Source organism: Microcaecilia unicolor, chromosome 5 (assembly GCF_901765095.1).
Source record: "Microcaecilia unicolor chromosome 5, aMicUni1.1, whole genome shotgun sequence".
NCBI lineage: Eukaryota > Metazoa > Chordata > Amphibia > Gymnophiona > Siphonopidae > Microcaecilia > Microcaecilia unicolor.
Genome location: NC_044035.1, coordinates 287,730,636 through 287,751,722, shown reverse-complemented (window position 1 = coordinate 287,751,722; position 21,087 = coordinate 287,730,636). Strand labels below are relative to the sequence as shown.

The 21,087-nt window shown below is 41.8% G+C and overlaps 1 protein-coding gene across 1 annotated transcript in view; it reads left to right on the top strand.

Annotated features, from left to right (window-relative positions):
• Positions 1-21,087, top strand: part of TMPRSS15 (transmembrane serine protease 15) — a 183,245-nt gene that overhangs the window by 140,066 nt on the left and 22,092 nt on the right. The window contains exons 20-23 of the mRNA XM_030205046.1: positions 5,131-5,226; positions 16,495-16,544; positions 16,714-16,888; positions 20,113-20,294. Of these exons, the coding sequence (XP_030060906.1) occupies positions 5,131-5,226; positions 16,495-16,544; positions 16,714-16,888; positions 20,113-20,294 (503 nt within the window). The remainder of the gene's footprint in view (positions 1-5,130; positions 5,227-16,494; positions 16,545-16,713; positions 16,889-20,112; positions 20,295-21,087) is intronic.

Below are 21,087 nucleotides of genomic sequence, written 5' to 3'. Positions count from 1 at the left end.
GGTGCAAGAGTCAGTTAGCCACATATACATCATTGCTTGTCCTCTGCAGTCAGAGTCACACAGGTACATGTGATAGATTTAAACTACAGAAAACATTTAAAACAAATAATACCTAGGAAAGTAAAAGGTGGAAATATTCTCTTTATAACCAAATTAAACTTTTAATAGAACTTGTGAACAGAGGTGTGGCGTTGGTCTTTGACTGGTATACGTGGCCTGCTCTTCAGACATACTGTAGTCAACTGCCTCTAGCACCAATATTTATTAGATGCCAGAGCGCTGCTGCAGTAGCCATGCCTTTATCCAGATCTTCCCTGCCATTGTAGTTATGCAGGAACAGCAGCAACAGCTTTGGCTGTAAACACTTAACAGAAAGCAGTGTGCAGGCCATCAGAGCAAGTGCAGAGTCTCTTATAGAAGCCTCCTTCTCCCATGGTTTCCCTGGTAACATGAAGGCCACTTGGAAGAGGAGGCAGGGCTTCCTCAGAGCTTGAGACTCTGCACCAGTGTATAATCATAAAGAAGTGGAACCTGTGCAGAGTGCCAGATACAACTCTAGCTACCTTGTTGAGCAGATTGGATGGACCATGCAGATCTGTATCTGCCGACATTTACTATGTCACTATGTTAGAAACAGGGGTCTAGGCACTGCTTTCCAGGGGCGTAGCCAGACAACAGATTTTGGGTGGGCCTAAGGACGAACTTGGTGAGCACAAATTGTTCTCCTCCCCTCCCCTCAACCACCACCCAAAAAATATCTCAGCTGGTGGGAAAACGCTTCTTTCCACCTTGGCAGTCTGCAGCAGGCATGCGCTGAAAACTGAACATACACAGATGCCGGTATCATGGAGAGTAGCGTTTTCGTTACCATCAGGAGGAAGTCTTCAGCTGGCCGAGCTTGGGATCCCACCAGCTACCACTAAACGTGTGCTACTGTTGGGTGGGCCTGAGCCCTAAGTGGGTGGGCCCCAGCCCACCCAGGCCCACCTGTGGCTACGCCACTGCTGCTTTCTCTTAAGTTTTTACAGATTCTGCTGTTGTTCCTGCATCAGCAGCACAAGAAGACAGTGATGACAGGGACTGTCCCCAAAGATTTAGGGATGGGTTTCGGGAGCCTACCCCCTGTGTTGATGATTCTTGTGGGGAGGTACACTTTCCTCACATTACTGCTCTCCTCCCAGTGATTTGTCAGCTAACCAACCCAATTCTTTGATAAATTTTGGTGGAGAGGGCTCCTTCCTCCTCACCCGCATCCCCGCAATGCCTATAGGTGCACAGCATTTAAATCAAGCCTGCTACTAGGCACTGAAGAAGCAGAGAAAGAGTTTGAAATCAAGCTGTCAGAAGAGGAACAGAGTTCTAAAGTACAAAAGAGAGACAGATTCCATGGATATGTACAGCATGGTAGATTCACATAGCAGGAAGGAATGGTCAAGTGGTTGGATCAGAGGCCTGGGAATCATGGAAGCTACAGTTCAAATTTCAATTCTCCCACTGATACTCCTCATGACTGTAGCCAAATCACTTCAGCCTGCATTGCTTCAGGTACAAACTTAGGCAATTTTATAACAGGATGCCCATACGTATGCACCATTTCATTTATAAGTATACAGAATACTGTCACTGATGCAGGTAAGTGTACACATGTACACAGCAAAACACAACCAGATATTCAGCACTATTTAACCATTTGGTCATATGTTTTTAACTATTTTTGTACATCTCTTAGATTTATTCGCTAAAAAAAGCAATTCATCAAGTGTAAATAAACATAGATAGATAAAGGCCTATATAGTTATAGATACAGTATATAGGTATGGATGTAGACCTATATAGCATATGTATATAGAGAGAGATTGAGATAGAGAGAGATGCAGTATAGATATACATAGGTATAGATCAATATAGAAAATCCGGAGAGAAAGATAGAGATCAATATAGATATAGGTATAGATATATAAATATTATATATATATAGACATTAAAATATATAGACAGACAGAGATGTTTGTGTATATATATATATATATATCAAACAGGAAAAGAGCGGGTTTGTATGAATGGGAACCCTGTTCAAAAATAGTGATAAGGAACAGTGGAAAGGACCTCAGATAAGTGACGTACAGCAATAATGCTGAACAAGTTGTGCTCTACATGAGCGTCACTACAAATCAATCACTGGTCACTTTCTCACCATCCTCCTATGTGCTCAAATTTTGTAACAAACAAATCAAATATTAAATATCAAATATTAAATATCAAAAGTTACATTGCCCATAATGTTAAACATCACTTAGCTGCAAAGCGGTCGCCATCAGGCTTCCCTGCCCAACGGACCCGTTTCACCACCACAGGGCTTCTTCAGGGGCAAACGGGGAGACCCTCAGCATGACCGTACTTTGACAACTGGACAATTTTACAAACTGCCATCCAAAACACTGACTTTCTGTAAGGAGGCAAAAAGTATATATATACACACACACACACACACACACACACACATATATATATATATATATATATATATATATATATATATACAAGTACATGTGTGTATGTGGCAATATGAAAAGGTATGTCTGACTTAAGGAGCTTTACTGATATCTCTGTGCTTTATCCACTAGGCTCTTTTTTTTTTGTAGTTGATGACTCACCAGAAGATTTATTCTTCCTTCATATTTAAAGCAATGAGCCAGTGAAATACGATTTTAAAACCAATATTACAAGAAAGGGAGGCCTCGGGCTATTAAACTTCTCTTTCTTTTATCTCTCTCTCTTTCTACATCACTGACTAAGAAACAGCAGCAAAAGTCAGCCAGTAGTCTCAGGATTAGCAGTCTCTTTGTAATTAATAGAATAACTTAACATTATTCCTGATCTCCACGGCCTGTAATTAGCCCACTTCTGCATGCCACACACCAGCCCATTAATATTTAATTACCACAGTTCTAGTGGGAGACTTTAAACAGAATAAACCATAATCTGAAAATCAACAGTATCATTTTTCATTAAATGTTAATAATCTCATTAACAATTACTGTTAGTTATGTCCTAAATGAAAACATTCATTATCTGACCTGTAGAGAACTGCTCAATATGGAGCTTTAGTGTGTAGATTTAGCCCCAGGCGCTCATCCTTTTAGGAAGTACTGAGCCTCCACCATATTCCCCAGTCAAGGGGAAATTATTGACTTCTGGTCACACAAGTGCTGCTCCAGGGGACTGTTGATATTAAGCTTACCCCGATAAGTCTAGAATCTTAATCGACAGTGTCTTCTGGGAAGCGCCAATCCTCCTCCACATTCCTCAATCGGAGAAATTATTGATTTCTGGTCACATAAATGCTTTTGCAAAGGATTGTTTTTATTAGGCTTACCCCAATAAGTCTAGATCATTTTCAACAGTAAGCCAAATCCATATACCCCATTTAAGGAGAAATGATTAACTTCTGATTGCCCAAGTTTGCCCAATAAACCTCATGGTTAAGTTCCAAATATCAGGAAGACCCCAACATTGCTGGCTTTTTTTCAGCGCTAATGAGGTATTTTCTGTAGCGATAGCCGGTTAAATTCCACTGAAAATGAACAGTTATCCACCAAGATGTGAGTTAACTGGTCAGCAGCTATTCCTGGCCGGTTAACTCGCTTTCAATATAAGCCAGAAGGGGCCTGATATTCAGCCAGCAGTGATCAGGGTTTTGCTGACCGCTGCCTGTGTTATTCACGGAAATTCTGGGATACGCCATTAAACTTCTGGGTTTATGGCACCAGTGGAAAAATAGCTAGTTAAGTGTGATATAGTTAAGTGTGGCTATGGTGGACAGTATAAAGATAGGACTGACAATTATGCGGTCCTATTTATGTGGCTACCTTGGCCAGTTAAGTGCTGAATATTAGCAACTGGCCAAGTGTTGAGTCTCGCCCCGTAACACCCCCAAAATAGTCAATTTTTGAGTTGTGTGCTAACCGGTCATTTTCGGCAGTGCTATCCAGTTAAGTGTCACTGAATGTGACTGGTAGCCCTTAACAAGCGATTTAACTAGCCAGGAGCCTTTTCTGGACAGTTAAATTGCTTTCAATATCGACCCCAGCATATTCACTTCACATTTCCCTCACCACACTACTCACATGGAAATATAATATTTTATATCCAAGAATCCCGCCAGAGTTGAATTTGACTGTAAGCTCTTTGAGCAGGGACTGTCCTTTTATGTTAAATTGTACAGCGCTGCATAACCCTAGTAGCGCTTTAGAAATGTTAAGTAGCAGTAGTAGTATACTATATGGACTATGGGAGATCTTGCCTATAGCATCCATCCCAGGTGATCTGTGTGTGTGGTGTGAGTTTTGTATGGACACCTGTCTTTCTTCATCTGAACCCAGAATTAAAGGGGCCATACTGCATGGATCTTATGACATATACATTAAGGAGTATATCTGGAACACAGCATCGGGCTATTTTCAGGAAAGGTATTGCATCTGTGAGTTTCAATCACTTTATATAAAAGGTGGTGTGATTGATGGCTTTTTAAATAAATAAACAGCAAAACAATTGCTCCTTATTCATTCCCCTCTCCCACCATAGTGTTAAAAGGAGCAAAGAGCCGTGGTGTTAAAAGGAGCAAAGAGCAAAAGAATTTTTGTTTTTAAAGAAAGAACCTAACAGTAGCTATCTCTAAGTGATTTTCTTTGTTCAAAAACTGTCAGATTTCAGCCCTAAAGGGACAGAATTCTCTGACAGTACTCATATCTTCTTCACAACTTCCAGAAGAATTTCACAGGCCAGAGAAGAAAATTACCTTGTTTTTGTCCCCCTTCCCCCATCCACTGGGTGAGCTATGTGTTGTTGATGGCTGTGGTACAGTTTTTCAACAGAGAATAATAGCTATTATTAAACTGCCATGCTAATTAGTACTTGCATTGCTGAAGTACTTGTATTTTTGAGGACTCACTTTCTAAATTATATCATTTGCACAGAACTACTAAAAATGCTTTGCTTGGTGTTTTGACATTACTCACAACAGGTTTATGTTGTAGAACAGGGGAAGAGGATAAAGCCCTGTAGTTGTTTATCTTATATAGGTAAAATTGGGAGATAGTGAGTAACTTGGAATGACTTTTATCTTTTCAGGAATTCAAACAGAACAGTACCTCTGGCTTTTGATGGAATAGGTCAATTTGTAAAACTCAGCAGAGCTGAAAATGGTAGTCTAATGCTAAGCCCAAGGTAAGTTGCAGAGTCTGAAAAGCTCATTCTCAGATCACAAAGCAGTTCATTCAATAGAACAAACACATCATCACAATCTCACTTGTAAGCCATGGTATCTGGACATAGTATTAGAGAATGATACAGGGACGGGGACCTGTGGTAACCGCAGGGATGGGGATGAGGACAGAGCCCACGAGGACAAGGTGGGGACAGATTCCGTGGGGATGGGGTGGGGACAGGGAGAGATCCAATGGAGCGGGATGAGGAAGGGGGCTGAACCCGTGAGGACAGGGACAAACTTTGTCCCTGTGTCACTTTCTACTTTGAAGCCTGATGATAAACTGGACTGTTATTTATGTTTGATTGATGCAGACAATATTTTTATGTTTTGGAAAAATAAGCAAACATGCTGGCCATAGCTAACAAAATTTGCATGGGGGATCCTGTCCATCCTGCTACCAGCACATCTTCTAAGAAGACATCTTCTATTGCAGAAGGGACTGTGGAAGACAGGAGAGCTAGACTGAATCCTGAGATTGTTGATGACTTCTTATTCATCCACAGATTAAAAAATCATAACAGTGCTTCAGAGGGCATATTTCTCCTCTCTAGGGCATACATAATGGGTTTGTGTTTTGTACCCCTGGACATTTTAACAGGGTGGATTAGGATTCCTTGAGGTAGTAGAAGTCAGTATTTGTTGGGGTTGGAAGGGTAGAGGGTGGTAGTGGTGGAAGGGTTTATTATAGCTGTTCATTGTTATTATTGTTGTTTTCTATTTGTAATGTATACACAATGGTTGCACAGCATATTGTTCCTTTTTATACTTTAATAAAAAGATTTAAATATAAAATCATAAGTGTTTGAGGCTTCTGCAGATAAGAACAGAGCCCACGGGGATGGGGCGGGGATGGGGACAGAACCTGTGGGGACGGAGTGGGGATGGAGTTAGGGCCTGCGGGGATAGGATGGGGATAGGGTGGGGATGGAGACAGAACCCACAGGGATAGGGCGGGGACGGGGAGAAATTTTATTCCCATGTCATTCTCTACATAGTATCCCTTTCCTGCCGATGCTCATTCATATCTCACTCATAGGAAGGATTCAAGTCAGGACATGCATTAAGGAGAAACATCTTTTTTCTGATTTGCGGTTTCATGCCTCCTTCCTCTGCAGGACCTACCCAACCCTCCCCCACACACACACCCACACACAACTTGTGTAATTGCACATTCAACCTGCTTTCTCATCTAATCAGCCAGCCATGAGGCCAGTTGGCTGCAGTCGGTTCTTTAATATGTGAAGGAAGAAAAATGTGTACAAAGATACAGTAGGGTACTTGATTTGCTTTTACAGTTATTTGAAGAATAGGTTTGGATTATCAGAAAATTCATTAAAAAGCTTAGGTTCATAAAGACAGTTGTATTCCAATAGTGTTGAACCTAGAATTACTCTCAGCTAAGAAATTTAGATTAGTTGGAATTCAGGGGACATTTCCAGAGCTCTGAAATAAGCTCCCGGCTGATTAAAGAATCTTCAAGATTATGGGAGCTTTAGGAAAAAGCTGAAAACTTGTTTTGTTTTGTTTGTTTGTTTGTTTGTTTTTATATATTATTGTGTCTAATTTAGATGACATAAGAAATCATTGTTTTAAGTAGGACAGGTTATGGGATTATATATTGTAACTCACTCTATATAGTATTTTAGCTGAAAACGGCAGGCTATAAGACCATGCATTAAATTAAATCAGTTCCCTCACCTACAGCCCACTGCTGTGGGCCTGATTCACTGGGGCATGGTCATATCACATGCCTGAGTAATCTCCTACTCACACTATTTGGAAACCTATTGCCTGATAAGGCACTACATAAAGCTTGGATAAAATGCTTCTATCTATTGAAATGTGTTCTGGTTAAGATAACTGAAATATAATGTCATAATCTGTTGTATTGTCCAATCAACAGCAGTAATGTGACACAATTTAACTCTCCATTTCTAACAGCACTGACTCTCCTGTTCTTGACTTTCCTGAATATTGTCATTCTCCAATGGACCTGTAGGGGGGAGTCTAAAACTGGGCCCTCTTAGGTGCCCAGAGAGCAAGCAGTGGGAGCTTATTCTATAAAGGAACCATAGTGCCTAAATTCTGATATAGAATACTAACATAACCCAGCATCAATGTGTCTAACATTTAAGTACCTGCACTTACACCAGCCATAGTGGAAGCCCTGCCTATGTTCTACTCATGCTCCCTTTATTTGTGCACTCCCCTTACAGATTCCTGCCAGCAGAATATTGTCCCTGTATTTTATAAAATGCATCCATCCATCCATTGCAATGCTAACTCTGCTGCATCTAAACTTCTCCCACAAAGACACCCTCACTCAGGTCATGTAAATGTAGTAGATGTGAACATTCTCTGTGCCTACTGTCAATGAATACAATCCCTGACGATATGGGTAAGCATTTATAAAATGACTCCCATACTGTGTACCTGAACTGTCCTCCCTCCCTGTTGTTAAACAGTTTAGGTCTTTTTACCACCATCCCAATGTTCATACTTATCTCATCCAAAGATTGGAATGATAAAAGACCAAGGCCGCGCACGTATGAGAAAAATAATTCATTTATTGTCTTACCAATAGAGTATACAGAATTAATATCAATTTTTCTCATAGGAGTACAGTTCTGCTTATACAAAAGTATTGGCTGGCAACTGTCTCAAGCATTTACTAATCATGAAGCTACTTATATACTGTTTCTATTTTACCTTGTATATACAAAGCCCTTTCATGAGAGATTACTTCATTCCTTTCACTCATCATCTATTTCTCTTGTGTTGTACAGCCAGAAACTCCCTGCTATTCTATTACCTCATGTTCTGTTTCCTAAACTCCTGAGCACATACCATTCTAACTACAGTCTTGTCTGTCAGTTTGGTCAGCCTTCACCTTTAACAACATCCCTTGACCCATAACCATGTTGCTATTTCTTCACTGTCCACTACCCTTTAATTCCTAGGATCTCTGCTGCTAACTCCACTCCCCCCCACCCCAAGATTGGTTGTCTCTTTCTGAATTATATCCTCTTACCTTTAAATCTGCTCTCTCCCTATTACTTCCCATTTTCTCTCTCTAGGATAGCTGACCAGTTACAGAGCCCACACTCTGACTGCCTATGCCTTCTTAAATGCAAGATAGTCACACATTTACATAATACTGTTTAGGTGGTATATTGGCATATACACACATATGCATACTGCGAGTGTAAATGTGAGTGCCTATTTTATAGAATCATTCTTATAGGCTTTGATCTTGTGTCTTATAATGAAATAGTTAAGGAGAGAAACCCTGCTGTGTCTTTTCTGGACAGGACACATATTATCTCAGTGCTAGCAATATGCTTTGTCAGTGATAGCTAAGCTTTCTGCTGAATTTTTACAAACAAGCAAGACTGAACCCTGCCGGAGACAGAATGCTAGACTGAATGGACTAGTGGTCTGACATAGCATGCCACTTCTTATGCTCTTGTTTTTACCCAACAGGTCTTATTGAATAAAAGGTTTCAGTAGAATATGTGGGTACATAAAGAGAAGTATCAATGATATAAAGAGGGAAACAATCTCTCCACATGTGTCTAGTGAGATGCTACTTCAAGAACTCTGTTCAGCTCCTAAAGGCAACATCTGTAAAAGAACATTGACAAGATAGGGGGAATTCAATGGAGAACAACCAAGAGAAGGAAAGAGAAGCTATGATATAAATATTGAAATATCTGGCAGCTTTCAATAATATATCAGAAGCTAGCATTTTCCGTACAATAAAGAGCTCAAGGACAAGGGGTCATTGTGTAAAGCTAAAGGGAGGAAAGCTGAAAAGGAATGTGATAAAGTACTTTTTCAAAGAACGAGTGATGGACACCTGGAACAGAAAATATGGTGGAAACCAAAACTGAAACACATAGTACAGACACATAGGGGGGAATTCTATAAATGGGCGCCAGAAAAGATCAGCACTGTGCTATTCTACAAAGGGCACATGCTCTTTATAGAATAGAGGTTAGCACAGATTCCTGCGCCCAACTCTGGGCTCCAGACTTAGGCCTGCTGAAACCTGGTGTAAATCCCAGCACCCAAGTTGGGCGTAGAGACCCATTATTTTTGGAATGCCCCTGACCTGCCCATACCCCTCCCATTGATCATGCCCCCTTTTGGGTTGCTCACTGTAGGATTTAGGCACCCAGCATTATAGAATAGTGCACGGACAGATGTGCACACAAATCCTAATTGGTGCCAATTAATGTCAATAATTGGTTGTTAGCATCTAATTATTGATGGTTAACAGCTTGTTAGCCAATTAAGTTGTGCGCATATCTTGGAAGCGTGTCCCAAATCTATATATAGAATCTAGGGGAAAGAGGAAGCCTAGGGATAAGGGGAGAGAACTCCAACTAACAGAGTGGGGGTAATTCTATAATTGTGCACCTACAGACATCCAGTTGGTGCCTGATTGGTGCATATTCTATAAAGGAATGTAGGAGTTAGGGAGGAGCCAGAAGTTGTGTGGGCATTGGTCATATTCAGAGCCGGTTCCCACATAGCTAAATGGTCAGACAGAACCACACAAAAGGCTGACCTATCATTCACTACAGAGCTATACAGGTGCTGGCACTGAATATCAGCACCCACATAACTAATCTGGCAGGTACTTCACCCCCTGATCCCCCTTTGAGCACCATATTCCAATCTTCCATCCCACCCAGTCCCTCTTCCAATCTGCTGACTCTGATCCCCATCCCACCCAATATTTCTTCCAACTACCCATTTCTGATCTCCCATCCCACCTGATCCTTTTTCAAAACCCTGCCCCCTCCCCCATGGCTTACCTGTATTAACTACAACTACTACTACTAATTCAACTCAAATATTCACTTCTAACCACCCCTCCCCGATCCCTCACCACCCCCCCAAGACTAAACTGATCTATAATGGTCTAGTGAGAGGAAGCAGGGGTGGTTCTCCTCTGCTCCCACCTTTATCTGGCACAGGGTTCAAAAATGGCAATGCTGACCCCTAGATGTATTATCATACTACTACCACTAGGGGTCTGCCTTCCATTTAAAGGTAAATTGGGAGGTGGTAGGACTGAATATCAGCTGGGACCCAGATAAATGCCAGTGGATAGCTCCTGGCCAATCAAGCCTGGATATTCAATGCCGGTGCCCATACATGGCCCAGCATTGAATTTATGGGTGTAGTTAGCCAGCGGTAGTCTGCTGTTTAAAAAATGCAGACTGCTGCTGACTGAATATTGCCACTGTATTTTATAAAATGCATGCATACATCACAACTCCACTCATGCTGCACCTAAACGTTTCCCAAAAAGACATAAAAACAGTAGGTGTGAACAATCTCTATGCCTACTGTCTATGAAAACAACACCTAGGGAATATAAGAACACTAGTAAAAAAGGTCCGTTTCTGACACAAATGAAACGGGCGCTAGCAAGGATTTCCTCGGAGTGTGTATGTTTGAGAGAGTGTATGTGCGAGTGTGTGTGTGTGTGTGTGTGTGTGTGTGAGAGAGAGAGAGAGAGAGTGAGTCTGGGTGCAAGTGTGTCTGTGAGAGAGAGTGTGTGTGTGAGAATGAGAGTGTGTGCAAGTGAGTATGTGAGACACAGTGTGTGAGAGAGAGAGTGTGTTTCATACAGATACAATGTGTGCGAGAGAGTGTGTGTGAGACACAGACTCTCTGTGAGACTGAGTGTATGAGACCAAGAGAGTGCATGAGTGACTGTGTGACACATAGAGAGTGATTGTGATACAGTGTGAGACATAGAGTGTGTGAGAGACAGTGTGTGAGAGTGAGACAGAGAAAGACATTGACTGTGAGAGAAAGTGTATGTGTGACAGAGATACCTCCCCCCTCCCCTCTCTGGTGTCAGCCCCCCCCCCCCCCCTCTCTCTCTGGTGTCTGAGCGTTACTGTGCAGGACGCTGAGCTCTGGCTGTGCTTCAAGGAACTGACCAATCCTATTTAATAGAATGCACCTCCAACATTCTGAAGCCGAGACACCTCATGTGGTTGGTCACTTCTGTTTGTGACAAACCCGGAAGTATTCGAGGGCGGAGCTTACAGAGATGGAGCCTGAGCTTCAGAAGCTTCAAACCCTTCACTGTAGCCAGGGAGTCAGCTTCAGAACGTTGAGGTTGGTTTTTATTATATAGGATAAGAATAGCCATACTGGATCATACCAGTGGTCCATCCAGCCCAGTATCCTGTTTCCAACAGTGGTCAATCCAGGTCACGAGTACCTGGCAGAAACCCAATTAATAGCAAGATTCCATGCTTCCAATCCCAGAGCAAGCAGTGGCTTCCCCATGTTTATCTCAATAACAGACTATGCACTTTTCCTCCAGAAACCTGTCCAAACCTTTTTTAAACCCAGAGATGCTAACTAATGTTACCACATCCTCTGCAATGAGTTACAGAACTTAACTATTGGTTGAGTGAAAAAAAACATGTCCTCCTATTTGTTTTAAAAGTATTTCCATGTAACTTCATTGAGTGTCCCCTAGTCATTGAAGGTTTTAAAAAAGCAAAAATTCCATTCAGTTTTATCCATTCTAAACCATTCAGGATTTTGTATACCTCAATCATATCTCCTCTCAGCCAGGGGCGTATCTGCGTGGGGCCTCAGGGGCCTGGGCCCCCGCAGATTTTGCCCTGGACCCCCCTACCGCCATCAACCCTCCCCCGCTGCCGTTCTTACTTTTGCTGGTGGGGGACCCCAACCCCCGCCAGCCGAGGTCTGCTTCCACCTGCCGCTGCCTTCAAAACTTCTTCTTCAGCCGGCGGGGGACCCCAAACCCCCGCCAGCCGCCCCGCGCTGTTTAAAATTCATCTTCGGCCTCCGTGGCCGTGCTGCTGGGATAGGCGGCGCTGTTGAAATCCACTTCGGAGTCTGACGTCGCAGCACGTACAACGTACAACGACGTCAGACTCCGAAGTGGATTTCAACAGCGCCGCCTATCCCAGCAGCACGGCCACGGAGGCCGAAGATGAATTTTAAACAGCGCGGGGCGGCTGGCGGGGGTTTGGGGTCCCCCGCCGGCTGAAGAAGAAGTTTTGAAGGCAGCGGCAGGTGGAAGCAGACCTCGGCTGGCGGGGGTTGGGGTCCCCCGCCAGCAAAAGTAAGAACGGCAGCGGGGGAGGGTTGGCGGCGGGAGGGGGGTGGAGAGACTAAGTCATTGGTGGCGGTGGGGGCTCGGCGGTGGGGGCGGCGGCGGCGGGGGGGGGGCGCTAAAATGTGCCCCCTCTCTCTGGCTCTGGCCCCCCCTACCGCCGGAGTCCAGATACGCCCCTGCTCTCAGCCATCTCTTTTCCAAGCTGAAGAGCCCTGACTTCTTTAGTCTTTCCTCTTACAAGAGGAGTTCCAGCCCCTTTATCATTTTGGTTACTCTTCTTTGAACCTTTTCTAATTCTGTTATATATTTTTTGAGATACTGTGATCAGAATTGAACACAATACTCAAGGTGAGGATGCACCATAGAGCAATACAGAGAAATTTTAGTATTTTTGGTCTTATTTACCATCCCTTTCCTAATAATTCTTAGCATCCTGTTTGCTTTTTTGGCCGCTGCCGCACTCTGGACAGATGGTTTCAGTGTATTGCCTACAATGATACCTAGATCTTTTTCTTGAGTGCTGACTCCCAAGGTGGACCCTAGCATCAGGTAAATATTATTCAGATTATTCTTCCCAATGTGCATCACTTTACATTTGTCCACATTAAATTTCATCTGCCATCTGGATGCCCAGTCTTCCAGTTTCCTAAGGTCTTCCTGCAATTTTTCACAATCCACATGCATTTTGACAACTTTGAATGTAGTTTTGTGTCATCTGCAAATTTAAGCACCTCACTTGCTGTTCCAATTTCCAGATCATATATAAATATGTTAAATAGCACCGGTTCCAGTACAGATCCCTGTGGCACTCCACTATTCACCCTCCTACATTGAGATAAATGGCTATTTGACCCTACATTCTGTTTTTTTGTCAGATAACCAATTCCTAATCCACTGCAGAACATTGTCTCCTATCCCATGACTAATTTTCTTAGAAGTCTCTCATAAGGAACTTTGTTAAAAGCTTTCTGAAAATCTAGATACACTTCATCAACCAGCTCACCTTTATCCACATGCTTATTTACGCCTTCAAAGAAATGAAGCAAATTGGTGAAGCAAGACTTTCCTTGGTTGAATCCATGCTGACACTGTCCCAATAAGCTATGTTTGACTACACATTCTGTAATTTTATTCTTTATCATAGTTTCCACTATTTTGCCCTGCACTGACGATAGGCTTACATAGGCCACCCTCCAATCTTCAGGTACTATAGACAATTTTAACAACTTGTGACAGATCACTAACAGCAGATGAGCAATTTTATGTTTGAACTTTGTCAGTACCCTAGGGTGTATGCTATTCTTCCAGGTGATTTTAATTTGTCGATTTGGCTCAGTACATCTTCCAGGTTCACCAAGATTTCTTTCAGTTCCTCCACATCATCATCCTTGAAAAACATTTCTGGTACACATTCATCCATAAAGACCGAAGCAAAAAATTTGTTCATTCTCTGTGCTATGGCCTTGTCCTCCCTGAGTGCCCCTTATGCTCCTTGTGACTCTAGGCAAGTCACTTAACCCTCCATTGCCCCTGGTACAAAATAAGTACCTGAATATATGTAAACAGCTTTGAATGTAGTTGCAAAAATCTCAAAAGGCGGTATATCAAGTCCCCATTTCCCTTTCCCCTAACAGTCTCACAAATTCCCTCCCTGACTTTCTGCTTCTGATGTACCTGAAAAAGATATTGTGAGTTTTTTGCCTCTCATCATATTCTCTTTTAGCCTTCTTTATCAATGCTTTGGATCTGACTTACCAGTGCTTAAGTTGCTTCTTATTTTCTTCATTTGGGTCCTTTTTCCAATCTTTATAGTTATTAAAACTTAATATACCACTCTAACTGACTAGGCACAGCAGAGCGGTGTACAGAATTAGAAATAAAAAGTAACTCCATTAAAAATATTAAAGCAAATCAGTCATGCAAAGGATGTCTTTTGGCTCTAATAGCCTCTTTTACTTCACCTTTTAACCATGCTGGCTCTTGTTTGCTCTTCTTTTCCATCTTTATAAATATATGGAATACATCTGATCTGGGCTTCCAAGATGGTATTTTTAAACAACATCCATGCCTAATTTAGAGTCTTGCAAGGCCGCCGCCGGAACTCTCAGCAGCCATTTTGAAGCAGCACCGGCAGTGAGCGGTCTGTGGCAGCCCCGGGCAGGAAAGAGGGTGATCTTTCCTGTCCTGAAGAGGCCACTAGACCACCAGGCATGATAAGGTATGGGACAGGAAGAGAGGGGATGGCATGTGGATGACATCATGTGGGTGGGTGGATGGGTGGAGGGAGGGAGAGAGGGAGCTGTAAAAAAAAAGGTAGGTGTAGGGAGGCTGGAAAAAAGATTGGGGAGGAGACATACATGGGGGAAGAGGGAGGGAAAATAGGGAAATGCATAGAAGGGGTTAGAGGGAAGAGGAGAGTGGGATATGCTGCTCATGGATGAGAGGGAAAAGAAAGGAGGACGTTCTCATGAAATGTACATGTCTAAGCATTTCATTAGCATGTCATGTTCATTTTATATTTTACATGGAAGAAAATGTATTTCTGTTACTTTACCAGTATTTTCACTGCTTACAGAATCTGGCTATCTTGGGGGGGGGGGGGGGGTCAAGGTGACACTGCGGTGCAGGGACAGGACTGGAGCATGACAGGGGGCGGTAAGGCAGGACTGGAGTACAACAGGGGGTGCGGTGGGAGCAGGGCTTGCATGTGACAGGGGCATGGCAGGGCAGACTGAATTTTATTTTGTGTCCTCTTTTTTATCATTGCAAATATGGTAACCCTACACATGTGCACACTATTTAGAAAAAATGCACACACTTTCCAAAATAGCTTGCCCTCTTTGCAACGATTGAAGTGGAGGACTAGCTTAGTGGTTAGTGCAGGGAGGGAAATGGGGAGGGGGGCTGAAAACCAGAAGAACTAGGTTCAATTCCCATTGCAGCTCTATGTGACTCTGTTCTAGTCACTGAATCCTCCATTTTGCATAGGTACAAAAAAAATTTAGGGCCCTGTTTACTAAGCAGCGTTATAGGCGCATTAACATTTTAACACATGTTAACCATGTATGCGTGCTAACCATGTACGTGTCTACAATTTGCCTATAGGCGCCTACATGGTTAGCATGCGCGCTAAATGTAGGCGCGCTATAAAGACTAACACACCTTAGTAAACAGGGCCCTTAGATTGTAAGCTCACTAGGGAGAGATTTGTTACAGGAAAACTTTACAGATAGTCTACATTCTTTGCAAAGAGGGCGCACTCATAATGATATTGTTCCTGTAACAAACAAATGACCAACAAAACTACAAATAAGACAAAAATTCAAATGAAATTTTCCGGCAGCCCATCCTTACATGTTGAAAATGTCCCTAGACTTAAATGTGCAAAAAAAAAAAAAAAAAACACACAAGTGAACAATATAGCTGCCCAGCTCTGAATTTTCAACAGTAGTCAGCTAAATAAATGAATAAATAAATGAACAGGCCAATTCTGAATGCTCTCTCACAGCAGGCTTCAAGCTGTAATGTAGCCCTCCCAATTCTTTAGGTTATGTTGCCATCTAGTGGTCAAAATACTGAACGTTTGAAAGAGAAAGGTGTTATATAAATGAGATGCTCTTTTTTAATTAAACTTTGCTTCTTCAAACATTAGCAATTATTTTTAGTGTCCCTTAAGGCAGTCTTTCACTCTCTCTTTCACCCTCTGCCTTTCTGAAAAGGGCAAAGCATCAAAATAAAAGTCTAGAGGTTCTGAGTGTGTAAAATTAAATTTTCTTTGGGCTAGATATACTAAATTTTATTTTATTCATTTTGTGTCTTTGGAGAAAATGGTTGTATACCTCTGATCATTACTGCTATATGGGGAAGTGATTATTTTAACTCCCTAGAGTGGATACACACATAAGATTACTGAAGTATATAATACAAAGTATCAAAGAAATGGCAGAATGTTAAGGATGTCTGTGCACCTATGTTAGTGGAGGGGAAGGTTTGGAGTCTCAATTTCTGTTCTGTGCAGGGATGTGTTCCTTCCCTGGATATTAGCTAAACTATCTCTAGACACTGAACACAATGCAAATTAATAGTCAGCCTTCTCTTCCAGTGACCAGTGCCTCAATCACTCAGTGATTCATCTGCAGTGCAATAATAAACGTAAGTCATATCAGTAATAAAACAATACTCTTTCTTTTCACGCTATACAGTCTACAATGCAGGGAAACCTTTGATGTTATTATGTGATGTATTAATGGTAGATAATAAGCAAGAAGTAGTAAGCTGTATCTGTAACCTTTTCATAAAAATATTTCTTTCTTCAACTAAGCATGTGGGAAAAGGCTCATAATCCCCAAGACCAGCTCTAAGATTGTTGGTGGAAGTGATGCGGCTCAAGGGGCGTGGCCATGGATCATTTCCCTCTACTATAATGGAAGGCCTCTCTGTGGAGCTTCCCTTCTTAGCAATGAGTGGCTGCTGTCAGCAGCTCATTGCGTATATGGGTAAGGTTCAACTGCTTTCCTTCTTTTTAAGGCACAGTAAATCCTTTGTGCTCATCGTACATGAGGGAATAATGGCAAATAAAGTCAACTACATCTAATACTAGTGAAGAAGTGAATAGCAAAGATGAAGGTCTTCCCTATCATATCTACATTTTTTAAGAGGCTCTATGAGAAAACCATCGCTATCTATTCAACATTCAAAAGCAGGATTTGAAGCTGGTTGAAATACCCAAGAACAATATGTTCCAAATATGTTCTAGGAGAATTCTAGCGGTCAGGTTTTCAGGATATCAGCATTGAATATGCATAAGACAGATCTGCACTCATGATGAAAATTTATCTTATGCATAGGACAAGTTTGGGAAGAACTTCCCTAGAAAGAATAAAGACAGAAAACTGTACAGGATGCAATCAATAACTCACTCAGAACTTTCAGTTTCATCCACTTTGTTCAGAAAAATTAATTGGAATTCCAGTCATCACAATTATGGGGTACTGAGCTTTAATGATAAAATTGATTTTTTTCATTACCATCACAGGCTGAAAAAAATAGATATGGGGAAATCACAGAAATGTTTACTAAGTCCCTGACAGTATGTGGGTTCTCTCTGTTTAGAGCTACTGTGATGCTCCCATAGGTTGACAGAGACATCTTCAATGGTGGCCATATTGGACTAACCAGGAAATCCATGGGCAAATTGGCAAAAGCTACAAGTAATATCACGCTATTTATTTAGTAATATGTGTAGTCAACCTAGCAAATACTGATCAAGGTGGATTCCAACCAAATGTTCATAAAATAATATTAATACACCTCACCCAGCACTTAAGAGGCAACTTTAAAAGGTTCCTGCATCTATCTGGATGGTGCAGCTCTTTGTTCCTGAAGAAAGCTACAACAAGATGGCTGAGATGTCAGTCAAACTCAGATGTGGCATCACCTGGATAGCTGCAAGAATCATGATGACTGTTGGTGAGGCCTAAGATAACTTTAATAGTTATTTCTGCAGATAAAACAGCATTGTTTGCACTGAAATAGGCTTTTAGAAAATACTGTTCTCAATATGTAGCTCAGCTTAAATGCCTACAGCCTGTATGTACATAAGATCAGAGGCTTTCCTGCAGGAGAAACTTGGGAAGGGTTAGCATACTTAATAAAACTTGAGCACTGATTAAGCCAGGAAATGTGCATGTGTGAAAAAGCAGGTGTAAATATTAGAAATGGGCCACCAGAAAATGTTTGTTTTGAATCGTTTCCTGTGTCAGTTCTGGAAATGTTTGTTTTATTCATTTCTGTTTGGCCATTTTTTCCTCATAGGTGCAAAGTCATTGAGGGTCAGATTCAGTAAATGGTACCTAAATTTGGGCGCCAGAAAAAAATTGGCACCTGGTGCTATTCTATAAATGGCATTCTGTGTTAAGCATATAGCGTCAATTCCCGTACCCAAATTTGGGCACCAGGATTTGTACCTGCTGAAACCAGGTATAATTCCAAGCGCCCAATTTGGATGTGCATCTGTGGTATTCTGTAAAACTGTGCATAGATATCCAGAATGCCCCTGACCTGCCCCTCCCACGGCCATATCCCTTTTGGGTTGCACACCATGGGATTTGGGTACACAGTATTATAGAATAATGCAGAGCAAGATGGGTGTGGAAATCCAAATTGGTGCCATTTAACATCAATTATTGATTATTAGCGCCCAATTATTGATGTTAATTGACTCGTTGCCCAATTTAGTTGTATGCACATCTGAGGCATAAATTTGAGCACCCTTTATAGAATCTCCTCATGAGTGTGCACGCTTTTGAAAGAAGGCGCACTAAGTGAAAAGAGGATGCACTATTTCTAAAAGAGTTTGCACTATGCACGCATGCACACTGCTTTGTACATGCACATTGGGTGTTTTCTTTGTAGATAGTGCACACTGTCTTGAAAGAGTGCACACTATTATCTGCAAATGATAAAACATTCATTTTCTTGGTTTTGTTCTGCTCATTTTCAGTTCATAATGGCATTTCTTCATGTTGAAGACTTACCAGCATACTATTGACAGGTGCATTCAGTTATACAGTTACCTCCTTAATGACAATCAACATGTTTTTCCCCTAATTCTATGAAAGTCACCTAAAATTGTGCAAACTTTAATTGAATAATGAGCCAATTAACACCAATAATTGGCTTTTTAACAAGCAATTGTTGGCACTAGTTAGATTTAATTGACAACATACATAAATTTAGGCACAGGATCTGCACCTAAAATTTACATGTGATCGGAAAAGGGGGCTGCGGAAATGGAAGGGGCATGGGCATAATGGGGCATTCCTAAAATTAACATGCAGTGTTATGGAATAATAAGGATACGCACCTAATGTAGACACTTATATTTGCACATTTCAGTTGGTACAAATGGCCACACCTAAAGATAGGTGCCATTCCCTTGTGCAACGTTTTTCTATAAATCGTGCCTAAATTTAAGCGTCTTGTGGAATAGCAATTTTTTTTGTGCTGATTGTTTTGGTGCTGTATATATAGCCCTTTATGTTCAGCTTCTACCCATGAGCTGAAGGATTTGTCCATGTTTTTAAAGCACAATTTCGGAGGAAGACAATTCTGTTTATGAATCCAATTCTCTAGATTTCTCCTGGCAAGCAGGAGTTAATTGCCTTTGAATGAAATGGCATCAGAGTATGTGAAGTAAAATCTTGTGGTTCAATTCTGTTATTTAAGCATTTGGGTTCTTTCACCTTAAGGGTTACAGAAAACATTCAGCCTCTTTATTGTGATCTTTTGATCATCATGACGTAGATAGAAAGAAAACACTTTTCTATAAGAATACTCACTAACCACCAGTGCCAGGGAGCCACTGACTAATTGCAGGGTAGATTTTAACTTACCTGTTTAAAGAATCATAATATCCAAGTTAGTGGCAGTCCCATAATTGTATTGTTGTTTTAGCATTGTAAAATAAATCATTCTCTCTTGGCTGCATTCCAGGAGCCCACTGATAATTCCAGGTTCTGCAAACTTCAGGCCTGTGGCACAGTCAGAAAGCCTTAAGTGCTCTCCAATTAGAGAACACTATTCCACTTAATCAGACAGAAAATACTAATTATTATGCTGTGCCGAGGGCTCAAAGATTAGCACAAATAATAACATGAGAAATGAGTCAAGCCCATCGTTTGATCACAAATGAACCTTGAGGTCTCTCTGCACTCCACAGGAGGAATTCTCAGCCATCCCAGTGGAAGGCAGTGCTGGGCCTGCACTCCCATTTGAACCTGAGCAGTCCCCAAACAGTTACCTGGGCAGTTGATCAGATCATCATTAACCCACACTACAATAAAAGGACTAAAGACAGTGACATCATTCTGATGCATCTCGAGCAGCAAGTGAATTACACAGGTAAGAATACAACTGCTCTCTAATAGGGCCCTTTTACTAAGCTGCATAAGCACCTATGCGCATCCAATGCATGCCAATTCTGAGTTACCGCCCAGCTACCGCGTGGCCCGGGTAGTAATCTCATTTTTGATGCGTGTCCACTATGCGCGCCAGAAAATAATTTTTATTTTCTGGCGTGCGGCGCTACCGGGTGGTAAAAGGCATTTGACACACATAGACCATTACCGCCCGGTTAACATGTGAGACCTTACCATTGTCAATGGCTGGTGGTAAGGTCTCAGACCCAAAATGGACGCAAGTCAATTTTCATTTTGCTGCATGTCCATTTTCGTTCAAAATTTTTAAAAAGGCATTTTTACAGGTGTGCTGAAAAATGGATCTGTGCACATTCAAAACACGCGCCTACACTACCGCAGGCCATTTTTCAGTGCACCTTATTAAAAGGACCCCAAAGTAGGTCTGGAATGAAAAGAACCAATCCTGTGATTTCCTAGCATGCGGCTTTTCCAAACCTGTCCTGGAAGCCCCCAAGTCAAGTTTTCAGGATATTCATGAGACCAATTTGCATGTAACTTGAGTAACATAGTAGAAGATGACAGAAAAAGACCTGCACGGTCCATCCAGTGTGCCCAACAAGATAAACTCATATGTGCTACTTTTTGTGTATATCTTACCTTGATTTGTATCTGTCATTTTCAGGGCACAGATAGTATAAGTCTGCCCAGCACAATCCCCGCCTCCCAACCAGCCCCCCTCCCACCACCGGCTCTGCCACCCAATCTCAGCTAAGCTT